The sequence below is a fragment of the Heptranchias perlo genome, chromosome 25 (genome assembly GCF_035084215.1).
Source record: "Heptranchias perlo isolate sHepPer1 chromosome 25, sHepPer1.hap1, whole genome shotgun sequence".
In the NCBI taxonomy this organism is placed as follows: domain Eukaryota; kingdom Metazoa; phylum Chordata; class Chondrichthyes; order Hexanchiformes; family Hexanchidae; genus Heptranchias; species Heptranchias perlo.
This window is the reverse complement of record NC_090349.1, coordinates 5,274,305-5,294,518: the sequence shown is the minus strand read 5'-3', so window position 1 is coordinate 5,294,518 and position 20,214 is coordinate 5,274,305. Positions and strand designations below refer to the sequence as shown.

Here is a 20,214-nt window from a genome sequence, read left to right as displayed (position 1 = left end):
TTTTAAAAGGTGGGCAGAATTCATTGATAATTTTGGGAGTGGCTCAAATTCAGTTTATAGGCCATGGTAAAGTTTGGTATAGCAGCTGCCCTTTTATGGTCTCACCTGGGATATCTGAGGCCCGCCTATACCGTAACACAGCATAATCGTCTAAGATGGTCTGGAGGCTGCTGCTGTGGACCTGATTCTGGCTTCACAACAATGACCAACTAGCACTTCCCACCCATTGATGGCCCAAGTGGCAATTTTGAAAAAAATCAGTTTGGATGCGCGATTCTGGGAAACCATCAGAGAGGGTTGCCCTCTTCATTTTGTGCAGAAGTCCCAAGATTTTGCAGGGTAATTCAGCCAGATCGTTTGAGGTCCCCTTATGATAAAATTGACCAGCTGTTAGCATTGGGGCAAATGACAGAGTTCATCTTAAGGAGAGAATAGTCTCCTAGTGTTTCCTGGGTCCAAATTGGGTCTTTTATTCGTTCATGGGATGTGGGTGTCTCAGAATATTGAGCCAGTTCTTCAAATGGGAAAGGTTTAAGAGAATAATACAATTTGAGATTGTTCAGTTAGTATGTCTAGGGGAATGTTCGCTGTATTTTTCCATATTGCCATTTGGGCTTGCCACTGCAAATTTCTCAGGTTTAACTTCAAGGTACAAAGCTATAAGTACAGAGCTCTTCTATTTGGCCTCTCCCCAGTGCACAGTCATAGTCATAGAGTCATAGAGTTATACAGCACGGATAGAGGCCCTTCGGCCCATCGTGTCCGCGCCGGCCATCAGCCCTGTCTACTCTAATCCCATATTCCAGCATTTGGTCCGTAGCCTTGTATGCTATGGCATTTCAAGTGCTCATCCAAATGCTTCTTGAATGTTGTGAGGGTTCCTGCCTCCACAACCCTTTCAGACAGTGAGTTCCAGACTCCAACCACCCTCTGGGTGAAAAAGTTCTTTCTCAAATCCCCTCTAAACCTCCCGCCTTTTACCTTGAATCTATGTCCCCTTGTTATAGAACCCTCAGCGAAGGGAAAAAGCTCCTTAGTATCCATCCTATCTGTGCCCCTCATAATTTTGTACACCTCAATCATGTCCCCCCTCAGCCTCCTCTGCTCCAAGGAAAACAAACCCAATCTTCCCAGTCTCTCTTCATAGCTGAAGCGCTCCAGCCCTGGTAACATCCTGGTGAATCTCCTCTGCACCCTCTCCAAAGCGATCACATCCTTCCTGTAGTGTGGCGACCAGAACTGCACACAGTACTCCAGCTGTGGCCTAACCAGAGTTTTATACAGCTCCATCATAACCTCCTTGCTCTTATATTCTATGCCTCGGCTAATAAAGGCAAGTATCCCATATGCCTTCTTTACCACCTTATCTACCTGTTCCGCCGCCTTCAGGGATCTGTGAACTTGCACACCAAGATCCCTCTGACCCTCTGTCTTGCCTAGGGTCCTCCCATTCATTGTGTATTCCCTTGCCTTGTTAGTCCCTCCAAAGTGCATCACCTCGCACTTTTCCGGGTTAAATTCCATTTGCCACTGTTCCGCCCATCTGACCAACCCATCTATATCGTCCTGCAGACTGAGGCTATCCTCCTCGCTATTTACCACCCTACCAATTTTTGTATCATCAGCGAACTTACTGATCATACCTTTTACATTCATATCCAAGTCAATACACAGGGTCTTCAAAAGATTTTCTCTGATTGGTAAGGAGCTCTATCTGTATCTGGACGACTGGCTCGCCAGGAGCAGGTGCAGCTGGTTCTTAGCTCAGTCCAAGAACTAAATTTTATAGTCAATTACGAGAACACAAGCCATACAAGACCTAACTTTTGGGGGTCATTACTTCATTTAGCCCACTTGAAAGTCTTTCTTCTGACTGGTTTTCAATGTTTCAGAATTTGATATGCGCTCTGCAGGATGGTCATGTGTTCCACATGGTTCTGTGGGAACACTCAGATCTGATGACTGTGGCCATCTTTATGGTCTCCAATGCTTTGATTTGAGGGTTCTTCAGCTAAACCTGCTTAATCATTGGTAGATCTTCCATTGCTCAGCTAGTAAGGTTCATTCAGGCTTCAGCTCTGGGTCTTGCTTAGTGATTGCAAGAGAACAGTGTTTTATAAGGAATATTCAGTGTTCAAAATCATGACTGGTTTAGATAAAATAAATAAAGAGAAATTGTTCCCATTGGTGGAAGGTTCGAGAACCAGAGGACACAGATTTAAGGTGATTGGCAAAAGAACCAAAGGCGACATGAGGAAAAACATTCTTACGCAGCGAGTAGTTATGATCTGGAATGTGCTGCCTGAAAGAGAGGCAGATTCAATCGTGGCTTTCAAAAAGGAATTGGATACATATTTGAAGAGAAAAAATTTGCAGGGCGATGGGAAAGAGCGGGAAATGGGACTAACTGGATTGCTCTTACAAAGAGCTGGCACAGGCTTGATGGGCTGAATGGCCTCCTTCTATGCTGCAACGAATCTGTGCTTCCTGTTTTAGTCTCCTCCACACGTGGCGATGGTGATAGATGTCCCTGACAGAGCGTAGTGCCCATATTTGGTGAGGGAGAGGGAGAGGGTTCTGGCTTCTTATAATTGGTAACCATAAGACTCCAATGGTCTCCAAGTGTGAAGAGGGTATAGCTGTAAGCACTCTGTATCACGTTTGCTTTCTGAGGCACCCATTCTTTGGTGATGTCTTCATGGAGACTCCAATGCTACTCTTGTCCACTCCATTTTCTCTTGACTATATTGCTCCTGTGTTGCTTCCCCTTGAATGGGCAAGAGGAGACTGATAGTGGCATAGAGCAGGAAAAGCACCAAAAGCTGCTTGGTTTTGAATGGGCTGTGGAGTGCTCGACCAGTGGTGGCAGAGAACAGCAAGATCAGGTGGTGGGAGGCCTGGGCTGTTCATCAAGGTACAAAAAAGAAATTATTATATAAACTCGCAAACTTTAAAACAGAATTTTTTTTTAAAAACTTACCTGCACTTGGGCATGAAGGATGTGTAGCTGTATGGGTTAGAGGGAGTGGCTGAGGGATGTGGAGGTTTAGAAAGAAAAATTCCATTTAAGATGGCATCTACAAGTATGACGGAGAAAGGGGACAGCCAATTGTTGACTATGTAACATTGGAAAATCCGACAGGAGACGTTTATCTCTAAAATGGAGAACGTGATATATGTACTGATTTTAATATATAGCTATGGCATTAGGTGATGGATCATTTTGTTTCTCAGGGTAATCATCAGTTCCCATGTTTCAATGGAAGGAAAATCAGGTGGATTCTGTTACTGGCAAACCATCCTCCCCCGCTAGATTTTCCTTTCTGGGCTCCACCAAGAGGCTGCTTAGCACCCAGATGTTAAAGATGAAAATCTGGGGTGAGGAGAGGAAGATTTTATTCTGTATTCAAACCTAGGCATCTTTTGGGTTAAAAGGAGTTAATTGTTGGACTAAGGTCGACTTGCTTTGTTGGCGAAGACCTTGACTAGTTTATGTATGGTTTGTGTCAAAAGGGCTTATAAGAAATTGGAAATATTTTGTGTAGTGATGTTCTTCCAGGTTAGTTAGCTCTAACTTATGAACTTCCTTCTATCCCAGAGTATCTCCAATATCTATTCTGCAATTAGTGTAAGACCCAGGTTCATTCTCTATGCTTTGGTATACTCTTATGGTATGTGGAGTATGCTGAAGGATTCTTGCAGAGTTGACTTCATTCTTTGATTGATATGTATTCTCCACACATTGCAATCTGCCCAACCATCTCCATTAAGCCCTGTCGGATGGGGGTTTGTTAGGGTCTTTTGACCTGAAGCTCCATACAAGAAGCAAACCAACCAATGTTAATGTGCAGATCCTGGGGCTTTATGGGCCATAGTATAGGACACTGCAGCACCACCAGCTCTGATCTCACTTTTTTTTTTGTGCAAGTGAAATCCTTGGTTCCCCCAGAACCAATAAAGCTAAGCTAACTCTGTGGTTTGTGGAGGATGCACATCATTCAAAGTTCATCTATCTTTCAGGAGTTACTTTAGGCTCGATATTACCAGGGCAGCGGGTTCGCGGCGGGGGGTCTGTTGCGTGCATGGGTAATGTGCCCGGTGAAATCAGTCTGCCCCGCGTGCAATTGCAGACTAATTGGAGCCACTTACCTGGTCTTCCAGGTTCCCCGCTGCTGAGCTGCGCGTCGGGCAGACTGCGCATGCGCAGTAAGGTCTGTCAGCTGGAGGAGCTCTATTTAAAGGGGCAGTCCTCCACTGACGCTGCAAGAAATAGGAAAAATTACAGCATGGAGCAGCCCAGGGGAAAGGCTGCTCCCAGGTTTAATAATGCCTCACTCCAGGTCTTATTGGATGGGGTGAGGAGGAGGGGGAGGACAGAGATCTTCCCCCCGGCGGGCGGTAGGAAGCGGCCTGCCTCTGCCACCAAGAAGGCCTGGCTCAAGGTGGCAGAGGAGGTCATCTGCACCACCAACATATCGCCCACCTGCATACAGTGCAGGAGGCGCTCCAATGACCTAAGTAGGTCAGCCAAAGTGAGTACACTTACTCATTCCCCTACACTCCGTCTGCCACATCATTGCCCCCACCCCACACCTTCTTCTGCACTGCCAACACTACTCTGTCACATCACTCCTCATACCCACTCAAACCTCATCCTCATCTTACCTGCACTTACTCACCTCGCCAGTACTCATCCTGCCACTACCACTCAACCCAATCCTCATACAATCTCTTTCACGGTCAGCCTCACTCAACCTGCCACTACCTGTGCTGCAGCCACAGGGCATGCATCACATATGTGCAGTAGGCAGCGTAAGGCAAACGTGTTGTGAGCATGAAGGGGATGCACAAGGGTGTTTGAGGGTTTGTCATGGTTTTTACTTATATTTAATTTCTGAACAACTCACATCACATATTGTATTGGCACCACTACTGCCATGTCTTTGCGAATCTTGTCTGGTTTGTGCAATAATGCCCTTTCCTGAGGATCACAATGAAGACCCACACCTGATGCCATCCATTGTGTCACTGCAGAGTGGGTGTAGGTGTATTTGCAGGGCTCTTTTGTGCAGACGACTGAGAGACGTCGGCGATGTCCCCGGTGGCACCCTGGAAGGATGCGGAGGAGAAGTTGTTGAGGGCAGTGGTGACTTTGACAGCGACAGGTAAGAAGATGGTGCTCGGGCCAGCTGGGAGCAGCTCGGCATGAAGGAGGCTGCAGATGTCCATGACCACATGTCGAGTGACTCTGAGCCTCCGTGTGCACTGCTGCTCAGAGAGGTCCAGGAAGCTGAGCCTCGGTCTGTGGACCCTGTGGCGAGGGTAGTGCCCTCTGCGAAGCATCTCTCTCTGCCGTTGCCCTCCCTCCTGCAGTGCAGGTGGATGTGTCACAGCATTGTGTTGTGGAGCTCCACGTGTCAGAGGTGGACGGCGAGGCTACACTCCGTCTGCAGTTCGCCCTCCGAGGAGGTCATGACTGCAGCTACGGCGGCCCCCATCCGGAAGATGTACATCTGAGGGGGTCCGCAAGGTAGGTACATGTGTCTGGACACCGGGGTAAGTGTGCAAGTTGGTGAATTTTATTGTTAGGAGGAGGGTGGTGGAGGACAAACTTTGTCCAAAGCGACAGAGTGGCCTCCTGCAATGAGGAGGGGGAGGACACCCCCCCCCCCCTCTCCCGTCAAATGGATCTTTGCAGTTGGCACAGGCTGATGGCTGCAACACGTCCATTTGAATCGGGAGTGTTTCCCCCAGTACAGGAAACAGTCCTAGTTGTTTGCAAAATCCCACCCCATGTAAAATATTTCCTTAATCAGGTCTGTAAACGACCTGAAATACCTAAGTAAATAGCTTAAATGGCTTTAATTGCCTGTGGGAATCCCACATGCGGGGGCTGCACGCGCATGTCAGCGCGTCTGTGGGAAACCCGGAAGTGGGCTGGTTGGAGCCGGGCTCCCGACCCGCTCCGGGATTCCCCGATTTTCGGAGCCCCCCCCGCCAGGAACGCACCCGATAGCGGGTGCTAATATCGAGCCCTTTATCTCTGCTGTATAGGAGGAAAAGCTACTTTTAGAACTTCTGTTCCATACTGAGGAATGAAGGAAACCCCAAAAATAGCAGTTATGGCAGCGTAGGTTGAATTGGGTGATTGAGCTCTTCAGTTATGCTATGGGGAGTGGAACAATTCACACTGGTGCAGCATGTTTTAGGGTTAGGATGCGGAGACAGAATAGAGGAGCTTTACTGTGGGACTGACTGTTGTAGCTGACCCAGTGTGCTTACTATTGTTGCTGGTTACAAAAATTGAAAATATTCATCTTTTATTATGAGCATAAACATTTACTCCAAAATGTTCACATTTAAAAAAAAAGCCCACTGGCAATTTGGTACAAAGTGAAGTTGATGGCAGTACCTAGTGCAGATGAGATGTGCATTTGATGTTTGTTTAGAAAGCAGAAGAAACTATAACTCATGGAATTTGCAGAATTGCTGTTCTGAGTCTTAAATTTAAACGTTAATCTTGGAACTTTAGTGGAATACACCATAAGTGTGTGTTGATTTTTCTAGACTGATCTTTTTGATAACCTATACTTTTTCTATTGTGTAGGTTTGATTCATGGGCAGGCATGGCTCTGGCCCGAGCTAGTCGTATCCAGGACAAGCTGAATTCAAATGAGTTGAAGAGCGATGGGCCTATCTGGAAGCACTCAGTTGCTGTTCTGAACTGCTTTAAGCGAGCACTGGAGATAGACAGTTCCAATCTCTCATTATGGATTGAATACGGCTCCATGTCCTATGCACTGCACTCATTTGCCTCCCGTCAACTAAAACAGTGGAAAATGGAATTGCCATCAGAAGTCGTACAGCAGGTACGAATCTAAAACTAGGGTCACAATGTCAGCAAGAGAAGTATAACAGCTCAATGGGGAATTTGGGAATAGGAGTTTTGTGTGTAAATTGCTTCATAACCGAAACATAGAAACACAGAAAATAGGAGCTGGAGTAGGCCATTCGGCCCTTCGAGCCTGCTCCGCCATTCAGTATGATCATGGCTGATCCTCTATCTGAATACCATATTCCCGCTCACTTCCCATACCCCTTGATGCCTTTTGTGACTAGAAATCTATCTAGCTCCTTCTTAAATATATTTAGTGACTTGGCCTCCACAGCCTTCTGTGGTAGAGAATTCCACAGGTTCACCACCCTCTGAGTGAAGAAATTTCTCCTCATCTCAGTCCTAAATGTCCTATCCCATATCCTGAGACTGTGACCCCTCGTTCTGGACCCCCCAGCCAGGGGAAACATCCTCCCTGCATCCAGTCTGTCTAGCCCTGTCAGAATTTTATACGTTTCAATGAAATCCCCTCTCATTCTTCTAAACTCGAGTGAATACAGGCCTAGTCGACCCAGTCTCTCCTCATACGACAGTCCTGCCATCCCAGGAATCAGTCTGGTGAACCTTTGCTGCACTCCCTCTGTGGCAAATATATCCTTTCTTAGGCAAGGAGACCAAAACTGTACATAATATTCCAGGTGTGGTCTCACCAAGGCCCTGTATAACTGCAGTAAGACATCCTTGCTCCTGTACTCAAATCCTCTTGCAATGAAGGCCAACATACCATTTGCCTTCCTAACTGCTTGCTGCACCTGCATGCTCGCTTTCAGCGACTGGTGTACAAGGACACCCAGGTCCCTTTGTACATCAACATTTCCCAATCTATCACCATTTAAATAATACTCTACCTTTCTGTTTTTCCTTCCAAAGTGGATAACTTCACATTTATCCACATTATACTGCATCTGCCATGTATTTGCCCACTCACTCAATTTGTCTAAATCGCCTTGAAGCCTCTTTGCATCCTCCTCACAGCTCACGATCCCGCCTAGTTTTGTGTCATCAGTAAACTTGGAAATATTACATTTGGTTCCCTCATCCAAATCATTGATATATATTGTGAATAGCTGGGGCCCAAGCACTGATCCATGTGGTACCCCACTAGTCACTGCCTGTCACCCCAAAAAAGACCCATTTATTCCTACTCTCTGTTTCCTGTCTGTTAACCAATTTTCAATCCATGTCAGTATATTACCACCAATCCCATGTTCTTTAATTTTGCACACTAACCTCTTATGTGGGACTTTATCAAAGGCCTTCTGAAAATCCAAATAAACCACATCCATTGGTTCTCCATTAAACATTGTAAAGGAAGCTATCTAAGTAGTTACTGCTGTCTGTCCATCTTTGTTCCTGTGTTGTATGCTTAACTTAAAGCTGCTGATATACAGTGGAATGGGGGTAGATATTTTATGTATTTCAGTGACATGAAGGTGGATTCCTGCCATAGCTCTCCAAACCCATTAATGATGCCACTTGAGCAGAATTTAAATAGCAAAGGGTGGATTCTGCAATAAATCTATGCTCCCAGGCTGCTTCTGATAGGCAGTTGAAGCATAAAACTTTTAACGATTATGTCAACAGTGTTTCCTCATGTTGCCAATGTTCTTTTGTCAATCACTTTAAATCTGTGTCCTCTGGTTACTGACCCTTCTGACACTGGAAACAGTTTCCCCTTATTTACTCTATCAAAACAGTTCATGATTTTGAACACCTATCAAATCTCTTTTTAACCTGTTCTGCTCTAAGGAGAACAACCCCAGCTTCTCCAGTCTCTTCACATAACTGAAGTTCCTTACCCCTGGTACAATTCTAGTAAATCTCCTCTGCACCCTCTATAAGGCCTTGACATCCTTCCTAAAGTGTGGTGCCCAGAATTGAACACAATATTTCAGCTGAGGCCTAACTGTTTTTTTTTATAAAGGTATAGCATAACTTCCTTGCTTTTGTACTCTATGCCTCTGCTAATAATACCAAGGATCCCATGATATGCTTTTTTAACAGCCTTCTCAACTTGTCATGCCACCTTCAAAGAATTGTGTACATATACCCTTAGGTGTCTCTGTTCCTGCACTCCCTTTAAAATTGTACCATTTAGTTTATATTGTCTCTCCTCATTCTTCTTACCAAATGAATCACTTCACACTTTTCAGCGTTAAATTTCATCTGCCATGTGTCCTCCTAAAGTCTGTATCCTCCACATTGTTTACTACATTTCCGAGTTCGATGTCGTCTGCAGACTTTGAAATTATACCCTGTATACCCAAGTCCAAGTCATTAATATATATCAAAAAGAGTCCTAGTACTGACCCCTGGGGAACACCACTGTATTCTCCCTCCAGTCTGAAAAACAACCGTTCACCATTGCTCTCTGCTTTCTGTCCCTTAGCCAATTTTGTATCCACACTGCCACTATCCCTTTAATCCTATGGGCTTTCATTTTGCTAACAAATCTATTATGTGGTACTTTATCAAATGCCTTTTGAAAGTCTGTATATACGTCAATTGCACCACCCTCATCAACTCTCTCCGTTACTTCATCAAAGAACTCAATCAAGTTAGTCAAACATGATTTTCCTTTAACAAATCCCTGCTGACTTTCATTTATTAGCTCGTACTTTTCCAAGTGCCAATTAATTTTGTCCTGGATCATTGTCTCTAAAAATTTCTCCACCACCGACGTTAGGCTGACTGGCATGTAATTGTCGGGTTTATCCCTCTCCCCTTTTTTGAACAGGGGTGTAACATCTGCAATTCTCCAGTCCACTGGCACCGACCCCGTATCTAAAGAGGGTTGGAAAATTGTGACCAGAGCCTCTGCAATTTCTACCCTTCCTTCCCTCTGTAACCTAGGACGCATCCCATCTAGACCAGGTGACTTTTCTACTTTGAGTACTGCCAATGAGGGACAAAAAGGGAGATCATCTTGTGGAGGCAGAGGGCATGGCTGAGTTACTAAATGAATACTTCGCATCGGTCTTCTATAGAGAAGAGGATAGAATAAAAATAGAGAAACAGGAGGTACTTAAAAGATTGGCAGAATTGCAAATGTTACACCCTTGTTCATGCTGTTATGCATCACTACAGCTCCTGGATTCCATTGGAGCCACTTTGGAATTGGCTAAATTAGGTCTTTGTAGTGACAAACATATGTTAAATCTTCAATATATTAGAGCAGGAATCTTATTTTCTTCTGCCATTTCCTCTACCATCAACATGATTCTCCGCCCCCTCCCCCCCCTCCCCCAACACATCTTCCCCCTTCTCTCCCTGTTTCGTTTTCTAGAGGGACTGTTTCCTGTATGATATCCTGGTCCACTTTTCCATTATTCCTACTTCCAGAAGTGAGGAACACAGTTTTCGGAACACTGTTGGGCTGGAAGAGGTTACAGAGAGGGAAAGGAGTGAGGCCATGGAGGGATTTAAACAAACAGATGAGAATTTTAAAGTTGAGGAGTTGGGTGCACATGTGGGACCGTGAGGACAGGCATGATGGGTGAGTGGGACTTGGTGCGAGTTAGGACCCTGGCAGCAGAGCTTTGGATGAGAAGTTTATGGAGGGAGGAGGATGGGAGGGCTGGCCAGAAGAGCAATGGAATAATTGCATCTGGAGGTGACAAAGGATGAGGGTTTCCGTGGTAAATGGGCTGAGGTGGGGGCAGAGGCAAGCAATGTTATAGTATCATAGAAAGCTATGGCACAGAAGGAGGCCATTCAGCCCATCGTGTCCGTGCCAGCCGAAAAAGAGCTATCCAGCTTAATCCCACTTTCCAGCACTTGGTCCGTAGCCCTGTAGGTTACGGCACTTCAAGTGCACATCCAAGTACTTTTTAAATAAGTTGAAGATTTCTGCCTCTACCACCCTTTCAGGCAGTGAGTTCCAGACACCCAACACCCTCTGGGTGAAAAAATTTCTCCTCAGCTCCCCTCTAATCCTTCTACCAATTACTTCAAATCTATGCCCCTGGTCACTGACCCCTCTGCTAAGGGAAATATGTCCTCCCTATCCACTCTATCTAGTCCCGTCATAATTTTATATACCTCAATTAAATCTCCCCTCAGCCTTCTTTGTTCCAAAGAAAATATTCCCAACCTATCCAATCTTTTCTCATAACTAAATTTCTCCAGTCCTGGCAACATCCTCGTAAATCTCCTCTGCACCCTCTCTAGTGTAATCACATCTTTCCTGTAATGTGGTGACCAGAACTGTACGCAGTACTCGAGCTGTGGCCTAACCAATATTTTATACAGTTCTAGCATTACCTCCCTGCTCTTATATTCTATGCCTCGACTAATAAAGGAAGGTATCCCGTATGCCTTTTTAACCACGTTATCTACCTGTTCTGCTACCTTCAGGGATCTGTGGACAGGCACTCCAAGGTTCCTCTACACCTCTCAGTATCCCCCCATTTATCCTGTACTCCTTGCCTTCTTTGTCCTCCCCAAATGCATTACCTCACACTTCTCTGGATTGAATTTCATTTGCCACTTTTCTGCCTACCTGACCAGTTCATTGATATCTTCATGCAGTCTACAGCTTTCATAGAAACATAGAAAATAGGAGCAAGAGTAGGCCATTTGGCCCTTTGGGCCTGCTCTGCCATTCAAAATGATCATGACTGATCGTCTAACTCAGTACCCTGTTCCCCCTTTTCCCCCATATCCCTTGATCCCTTTAGCATTAAGAAATATATCTATTTCCTTCTTGAATACATCTAATGACTTGGCCTCCACTGCCTTGTGTGGTAGAGAATTCCACAGGTTCACCACCCTCTGAGTGAAGAAATTTCTCCTCATCTCGGTTCTAAATGGCATACCCCGTATCTTGAGACTGTGACCCCTGGTTCTAGACTCCCCAGGCATCGGGAACATCCTCCCTGCATCTAGTCTGTCTAGTGCTGTTAGAATTTTATATGTTTCGATGAGATCACCTCTCATTTGTCTAAACTCTAGTGAATATGGGTCTAGTCGACCCAATCCCTCCTCATACATCAGTCCTGCCATCCCAGAAATCAGTCTGGTAAACCTTTGTTGCACTCCCTCCATGGCAAGGACATCCTTCCTCAGATAAGGAGACCAAAACTGCACACAATACTCCAGATGTGGTCTCACCAAGGCCCTGTATAACTGCAGTAAGACATCCCTGCTCCTGTACTCAAATCCTCTTGCAATGAAGGCCAACATACCATTCGCCTTCCTAACTGCTTGCTGCACCTGAATGCTCGCTTTCAGCGACTGGTGTACAAGGACACCCAGGTCTCGTTGCACCTCCCCTTTTCCCAATCTATCACCATTCAAATAATAATCTGCCTTTCTGTTTTTACAACCAAAGTGGATAACCTCACATTTATCCACATTATACTGCATCTGCCATGTTCTTGCCCACTCACCCAACTTGTCTGAATCACATTGGAGCCTCTTTGCATCCTCCTCACAGCTCACATTCCACCCCAGCTTTGTGTTATCTGCAATCTTGGAAATGTTACATTTAGTTCCCTCATCCAAATCATTGATATATATTGTGAATAGCTGGGGCCCAAGCACTGATTCCTGCAGTACCCCACTAGTCACTGCCTGCTACCTGGAAAAAGACACGTTTATTCCTACTCTCTGTTTCCTGTTTGTCAACCAATCCTCAATCCATGCCAGTATATTCCCCCCAATCCCATGTGCTTTAATTTTGCACACTAACCTCTTGTGTGGGACCTTATGAAAAACCTCCTTGCTATCAGTCACACGGCCAATTTTTGTATCATCTGCAAATTTCTTGATCAAGCCCCCCCACATTCAAGTCCAAATCATTAATATATACTACAACCAGCAAGGGACGTAGTACTGAGCCTTGTGGAAACAGCCTTCCAGTTGCAAAAACACCAGTCAATCAATACCCCCTGCTTTCTGTAACTGAGCCAATTTTGGATCCAACTGGCCACTTTCCCTCGGATCCCATGGGTTTTTACTTTTTTGACCAGTCTCCCATGTGGGACCTTGTCAAAAACCTTGCTAAAATCCATGTACACTACATCAAACATGCTACCCTCATCAACCCTCCTTGTTACCTGCTCAAAAAATTCAATCAAGTTAGTCGGACATGACCTTCCTTTAACAAATCCATGCTGACTGTCCTTGATTACTCTGTGCCTTTCTAAATGACGATTTATCCTGTCCCTCAGAATTGATCCCAATAATTTGCCCACCACCGAGGTTAGACCGACTGGCCTATAATTACTCAGTCTATATCTTTCTCCCTTTTTAAACAACAGTACAACGTTAGTAGTCCTCCAATCCTCCGGCACCGCGCCTGTAGCCAGGGAGGATCGGAAAATGATGGTCAGTGGGAGGTGGAGGTGGATGTAGGTGTTTTTTGTGATGGAGAGTATATGGGCTTGGAAGCCTGGAGTTGAATAGGATATCGAGGATTTATAAGAATGTTGCCAGGGCTTGAAAATTGCAGCTACGAGGAGAGATTGGATAGGCTGGGGTTGTTTTCCTTGGAGCAGAGGAGGCTGAGGGGTGACTTGATTGAGGTGTACAAAATTATGTGGGGCCCAGATAGAGTAGACAGGAAGTATCTGTTTCCCCTAGCGAAGACTTCAAAAACTAGAGGAAATAGATTTAAGCTGATTGGCGGAAGGATTAGAGGGGACATGAGGAAAAACTTTTTTACCCAGAGGGTGGTGGGTGTATGGAATTCGCTGCCTGAATTGGTGGTAGAGGCAGGGACCCTCAACTCTTTTAAAAAAAAAGTACCTGGACCTGCACCTGAAGTACTGTAAGCTGCAGGGCTATGGACCGGGTGCTGGAAGGTGGGATTAGAATGGGCACCTGGTTGTTCTTCGAGCCGGCGCGGACACGATGGGCCGAATGGCCCCCTTCTGTGCTGTATCTTTTCTATGGTTCTATGATGCGAACAAGCTATACATTTTAGGCTGTTTTATACATGTAAATGATCCATTGGAGGTCTTCCTCAATCCAGTATGCTTTATGCATTGCCAATGTCAGCACCCGTTTTCAGTGTCTCATCACCACGACTGTCTTCATGCAGTTGGCAGACTTTACATGATGAGACCACTGTTACTTTTTAGATTTTTATGCTACTCTCCTTTGGTTCAGCACAACTGACAACTCCTGTAAGTCCATATATATGCCCAAGGCACAGAGATTTTGTGTTGTGGGAGTGGCTGTACTGTGGGCTTTATAAGAGGCATGAGAATTATATAAAATGAGTCCCTCACCAGATTTCACTTGTTTTTGGCTCTGCCCTTGGTGCTGAGTACAGTCATTTAAAGTGAGTACGTGACTAATCTTTCGGCCCGGCATGCCAATGTCCAACAGAAAGAAAGGTGCGACGGCACCTCACAAGTTATGTATTATTCCAGGACTGGCATTTACTGCACGAGACTGTCTTTCTTGGGTATGTGTTCAGTGCCCCTACTTTACAAAGGATATGGCCGCATAACAATGCCAACTCTCAAAGGCCGTTCTGCAGACAACTTGTACCATAGGGACAGCTTCTTCCCGTGGGCATTCATTAAACTTTTATTCTATCTGATCTTCCAAGCCACCACCAGTGATGTATGGAGGAGTAGTCAGTCACTTCCCACATATACATCCATCAAGTGATACAGTTGCAAAGGGCAACCCATTCATCACTTTCCCTGTGGAAAAGAAGCATCATGTGTCCTGGGTACCAGGATTCCATATACTGCATAGACTGGCTGCCGCTGTCATCCACTGGGGATGGTGGCCTGAAGTGGCAAACAGGGAACCTTCCTTGCACCCACCTCTTGCAGCAGCACATCTACGTTGGCAATAAGCAGCCGGGGTGGGTGGTGGGGGGTTGGGGGAAGAGAGGTGCCACATTACTCAGCCACTTGCCCACAGACTCTTTATTGTGTTGAATTTTTGCCTAGCACTTCTTTCTCTCTGGCCTCAACCCAGGCTGATAAATATTTAAAATTAATCTTGAAGCTTTATAAAGGCTGAAACAATACTTGTCCCCATTTTTAAGTGCACAACTTTGCATTTCAGCTGTTGGCCTGACTTTGCATACCCCCAATTCCCTTAGGGGAGCAGCTGATGCATTACAAAAGTTGTGTTGCGAGTTCATGCTAATTATTCAAATGAGCTGACCCATCACAACTGGGCGCATTGAACCCAGTGTACTGTGGGCTAGCTTGGACGTGCCATTCCTGGCGCAGCTTTTGCTAGTGTTGCAAAACTGGGGCTTATGTATTTCAATATAAAACACTGCTGAGAGAGATATCCTGCGGAATGAGCACCTGCGGAATGAGCAAATGCCGTCTTTCAGGTGAGATGCTGTCTGCCTTCTCAGGTGGTTGTCAAAAATCCCGTGATGCTATTCGAAGAAAAGCAAGGGAGTTCTCCTGTTATCCTGTCCAATATTTATCCCTCTACCAACATTACTTAAACCCCGCACCCCACCCCCCCCTCCAGATTATCTGGTCATTTATCTTTTGCTGCTTGTGGGATCTTGCTGTGCGCAAATTGGCTACCATGTTTCCCTACATTACAACAGTGACTGCAGTTCTAAAGTGCTTCATTGGCTGTGAAGCGCTTTGGAACGTCCTGAGGCCATGACAGGCGCTATATAAATGCAAGTTTGTTTTTTTTTTAAATGGAGGAGATGCAGTACCTGCCCACTTATCTCCTCCCACGCAGTTGTTCAGGGCCCCAAATGCTCCTACTGCGTGAGACTTCAATTTACATGTATCTCTAATCTAGTATACTGTATTCGCTGCTCACGGTGCAGTCCCCTCTACATTGGGAAAACCAAATGCAGATTAAGTGACCTCTTTGCTGAACACCTCCATTCTGTCTGCAAGTGTGATCTGAAGCTACTTGTCACTTTAATGCTCTTCTCTTCTTCCCCCCCCCCCCCCCCCCTCCCCCTGCCATTCGCACTCTGTCCTCTGTTATTGGCCTTGTACACTGTTCCAATGAAACTCAATGCTGACTTCCAGAACAATATCTGATCTTTCTCTTGGATGCTCTATAACCCTCTGGTCTGAAAATTGAGTTTAGTAACTTCAGCTATATCCTCATTTTCAAACCTGTTTTAATTTCATACCCCTAGGTTTTCCATGTTTTCCATCTGTCCCACCTCTCCCATTTTCTTTCATTTCCCCAGGCCTTCCACCTCTTAAGATATTTACACATCCGTTGTTCTTTAATATCTCAATTATTATTCTATATTATTGACTGAGATAATGTTACATCATCCCACTCATGATTCATGTGTAATAAATACATTTTTAAAAAAAACTCCCAATCCCTTTTTCTGGTTGTATTAATATGCCTGTCCGCCTCTTCTTTTTCAGTTCTGAAGAAGGATCTGCACCCAAAACATAAACCTGTCTGTTCTCTCTGCAGATGCTGACTGACCTACTGTGTGTTTGCAAAATTTTTTGTTTTTGTCTGCTTTTTGTTCAAATTTTATCTGCTTCAATTTTAGCGTGGGTGGGGGAGGGTGCATGAACCATGTACTACAGCTCTGGGTGCCTGTTGGGAAGTGTTGTGCACTAATCCCTCACTGTTTAAATAAAGGATACCTGATAGCTGCCGGTGAATTACGAGACTACAATCCAGTCGTAGGGTCATTGTGTTGAATGGTTAAGTTTGAGTGGATTATTTTTGTTGCCTGAACAGCCATCCATTATTTATAATATTTAATGGGGAGCAATTCTTTATTGTTGCTTTGTTATGAATGTCTTAAAGGGAGTGTTGCAGGCACTCTTCTATGGGTGGGGGAGGGAGGTTTCTTTCAATATTACTGTACTCTGAATAAGATAGCTGATACTGAAATTCTATGATTTTTCATAGAAAAATTTTTCATGATTGCATCCAGCAGAAGCAGAAGCAGGGATGCTGATCCTACTGTTAGGTCAACAATGCTTCCAGAGTAATTCGTTACATGGGAAGCACTTTGTGAAGAATGTGATAAGACACTACATAAATTACTGTTACAGCATCGACTTTCCCTGAAGTGACAGTCTCAAAATAGTGACATACTGTCATATGGAGCTTTGCAGAGTAGAAACCTCGTAATGCAAGACCTTTGGGGAGTAATACTGAGTTAATTTTGACTTGAATAGTAAACTCAAATTTAAAACTACTATAAGAAGCTTTCTTTTCCGTCTTTGTTCTTCTAGTTATCTGGTGCTTCCCAAGTCATGTACCATTCCATGGCTGAGGGGACAGGTGGGTGATATGCTGCTAGGTTCTTATCAGCAGTGATGTGTAACTAAGTGCTTGAAGCTGAATGAATCTGTCTTGTGTCCTCTCATTCACTGTGGAAATATACTTATTTCCTGCTTTTTGTGGGGGGGGGAAACCAGTGGTCACTGAGATGATTTAAAATGTTAGAGTTGTGACATTCACTGTCATTGTTGTGCATCACAGATGGAAGAACGAAGGGACAGTATGCTTGAGACAGCCAAACAGTGTTTTCTGTCAGCGACACATTGTGAAGGAGATGGCGACGAGGAGGAGTGGCTCATTCACTACATGTTGGGGAAGATAGCAGAAAAGCAGAAACAACCACCTAAGGAATACTTGGAACATTACAAGCAGGTAACAAGTGTGGATCTGGGACACCAGTCATTTCTTGTGTAATTTTACAGTAAAGGAATGTTGTCATCAATGGAGTGTTGTCATCAATGGAGTGTTGTCTTACTATACCTAAGAACACTGAAGCAACATCAGTAAAGTCATGAAGAATGACATGAAGTCACTAGTGATTGACCCTGTTGCTATGTTCTCAGCATCTACCACAGTGGCCTTGTGTATTAAAAGTGGGAGACCATGCTTTGGTTGCCCTGGCCTATTCATTTAGGAGGTTGGTCTTATACACCAATGGGATCTGGACAGTCTTGTGCCTTGAGGACAGACTAACTTTTCTTAGAATTTGACTACAAAACTATAAAATGCTTCATAGCATTTGCTTGAGTATCCAGATGAAACGTTATATCTGGTAGGTGCCAAGCTCTAAGTTAATGCTAGCCTTCTCTTTACACCCTGCGTTGTCATGGCTATAGAAACTCCTTCACCACCATATCAAGGATGAACTATCAAAGGGACTCTATCTTGTAATCTGATTTCTTCAGATATGTCCCCCCATGGAGTGTTCCTTCTGTTTCTGCATCAATATTCTAAGTCTAAGTTAGAAAAGTTCCCTTCTTCAGGCAGTCACCTCCTCAGAGGAGGAGAATGTTCAAAGGCCAAGAAATACAGTGGATTAACTAACTAATGAACTAACCTTCTTCTTGATTCTTGGCAAAAAATGAACAGGAGTTTGCAGTAGGTTTGTTCAATGGAAATTTGTTGTACGTGTTGGTGTGAGTATTTGAATTCATGTTCTGTATGTCATAATTTATAGGGTTGTTAAAAAGTTTGATCATTTTTTGAATAAAGATCCATATTTTGCATTTGTGTACAAGGGTCTGGTCCACAGCTTAAATTAGGCTGCCGTTAGACAATATTTTGAGTATTTTGCACAGTTCTAGTCTCATATTACAGAAAGGATATAGAGACATTGGAGAGGGTGCAAAAAAGATTCACAGGGATGATACGAGAACTGAGAGAATATACTTATCAGGAAAGGCTGAACAGGCTGGGATTCTTTTCTCTGGAAAAGAGAAGGCTGAGGGGTGACCTGATAGAGGTCTTTAAGATTATGAAAGGGTTTGATAGGGTAAACGAACAAAAAATATTTCCACCTGTGGGGGAGTCCAGAACTAGAGGTCATAAATATAAAATAGTCGCTAATAAATCCAATAAGGAATTCAGGAGAAACTTCTTTACCCAAAGAGTGGTAAGAATTTGGTACGTGCTACCACAAGGAGTAATTGAGGCAAATAACAGATACATTTAAGGGGAAGCTAGATAAGCACATTATGGAGAAAGGAATAGAAGGGTATCCTGATTGGGTTAGACGAAGTAGGGAGGAAAGAGGCTCATGTGGAGCATAAACGCCAGCATAGACCAGTTGGGCCAAATGGCCTGTTTCTGTGCTGCAGTTTCGATGTAACTCAATGTAACAGTTATTGCAGTACCTAAAGTTGCATTCTTGAAATGGTTATGAGGTGATTTCTATAACCTTTCACTTTATTGAGATGACCTCGTAAACATCTACTCGAGAGAAAATATCTGCCGTTAGTCAGAAATGACCCAATGAGCTGTTGCAAGTCAAACTAGTACCCTACTGTGGAGATGCCGGTGATGGACTGGGGTTGACAATTGTAAACAATTTTATAACACCAAGTTATAGTCCAACAATATTATTTGAAATTCACAAGCTTTCGGAGGCTTCCTCCTTCCTCAGGTGAATGTTGTGAGGAAGGAGGAAGCCTCCGAAAGCTTGTGAATTTCAAATAAAATTGTTGAACTATAACTTGGTGTTGTAAAATTGTTTACAATTAGTACCCTACTGTAGGATTTACAGCACCTACAGAGCAGAACTGAATTAACTTGTATCACAGAAAGGTCAGAGATTGATATTTATTCTCTTTAGTATCACTATCATCACTATCACAAAGAATTAAGGGGCAGTGAGATGACTTGCTTCAAGCTCTCTGCTTATGCTGCTGCCAAGCTACTTGCGCAAGGTGAGGGTGACTCCTGCACTTATTTTCTGCTTCTAGTGCTTGAGTTCTCTCATGTCTATCTCTATGGGTTAACGAGCTGCTTGCCCTACAGAATGACAGCTCTGTGAGCTGACAGGGATAGTGGGTTGGAGGTTAGGTGATTTCCTCACCAAAAGGGGATGGAAAGCTGGAGGTTGTATCAAGCGAGGCAAAACTCGCAAACATCTTGGATGGTCATGCATAGGACTGACGACAATCTGAGCTGAGTACCTGTCCAACCTTTGACTCAGAGAATGGGATGGGAACCTAAAGGAAGGAGGTTAGAAAAAGGGGAAGGGCATGGGAAATTTGACCCTTGTGTAATTTATGTTTTTTTAAATAAGAACACCACCATTTTTAGGAAGAGGGAAAAGCCATTTTACTTAACAAGCCCATCTCGCTTTGATAGATCAACCCAACTACCAGCCTGGCCATGATATATCTCAATCCCATGTCTCTCCAGAAATGCATTCAGTTGTTTGTTCAACCCATTTATACAATCGGCGTCAAGACCTTCCCTGGTAACCTATTCCACAACTCTTTTCACCGAATACCCTTCTTATTCCTACTTTCCCAGATTTTAAATTGTCTTTCAACTTGTGTATTTATCTTTAAAATAAAATTTCTTGTGTCTGTGATGGCAGTCTAGCCTGTCAGTTCCTTGCTTTATCATTG

General features: G+C 44.3%; 1 protein-coding gene across 3 annotated transcripts in view; it reads left to right on the top strand.

Moving 5' to 3' along the window:
• Window positions 1-20,214, top strand: part of cabin1 (calcineurin binding protein 1) — a 483,310-nt gene that overhangs the window by 85,546 nt on the left and 377,550 nt on the right. For all 3 annotated transcript variants that reach the window (XM_068005469.1, XM_068005470.1, XM_068005468.1), the window contains exons 22-23: window positions 6,608-6,869; window positions 17,318-17,488. In XM_068005469.1, the coding sequence (XP_067861570.1) occupies window positions 6,608-6,869; window positions 17,318-17,488 (433 nt within the window). The remainder of the gene's footprint in view (window positions 1-6,607; window positions 6,870-17,317; window positions 17,489-20,214) is intronic.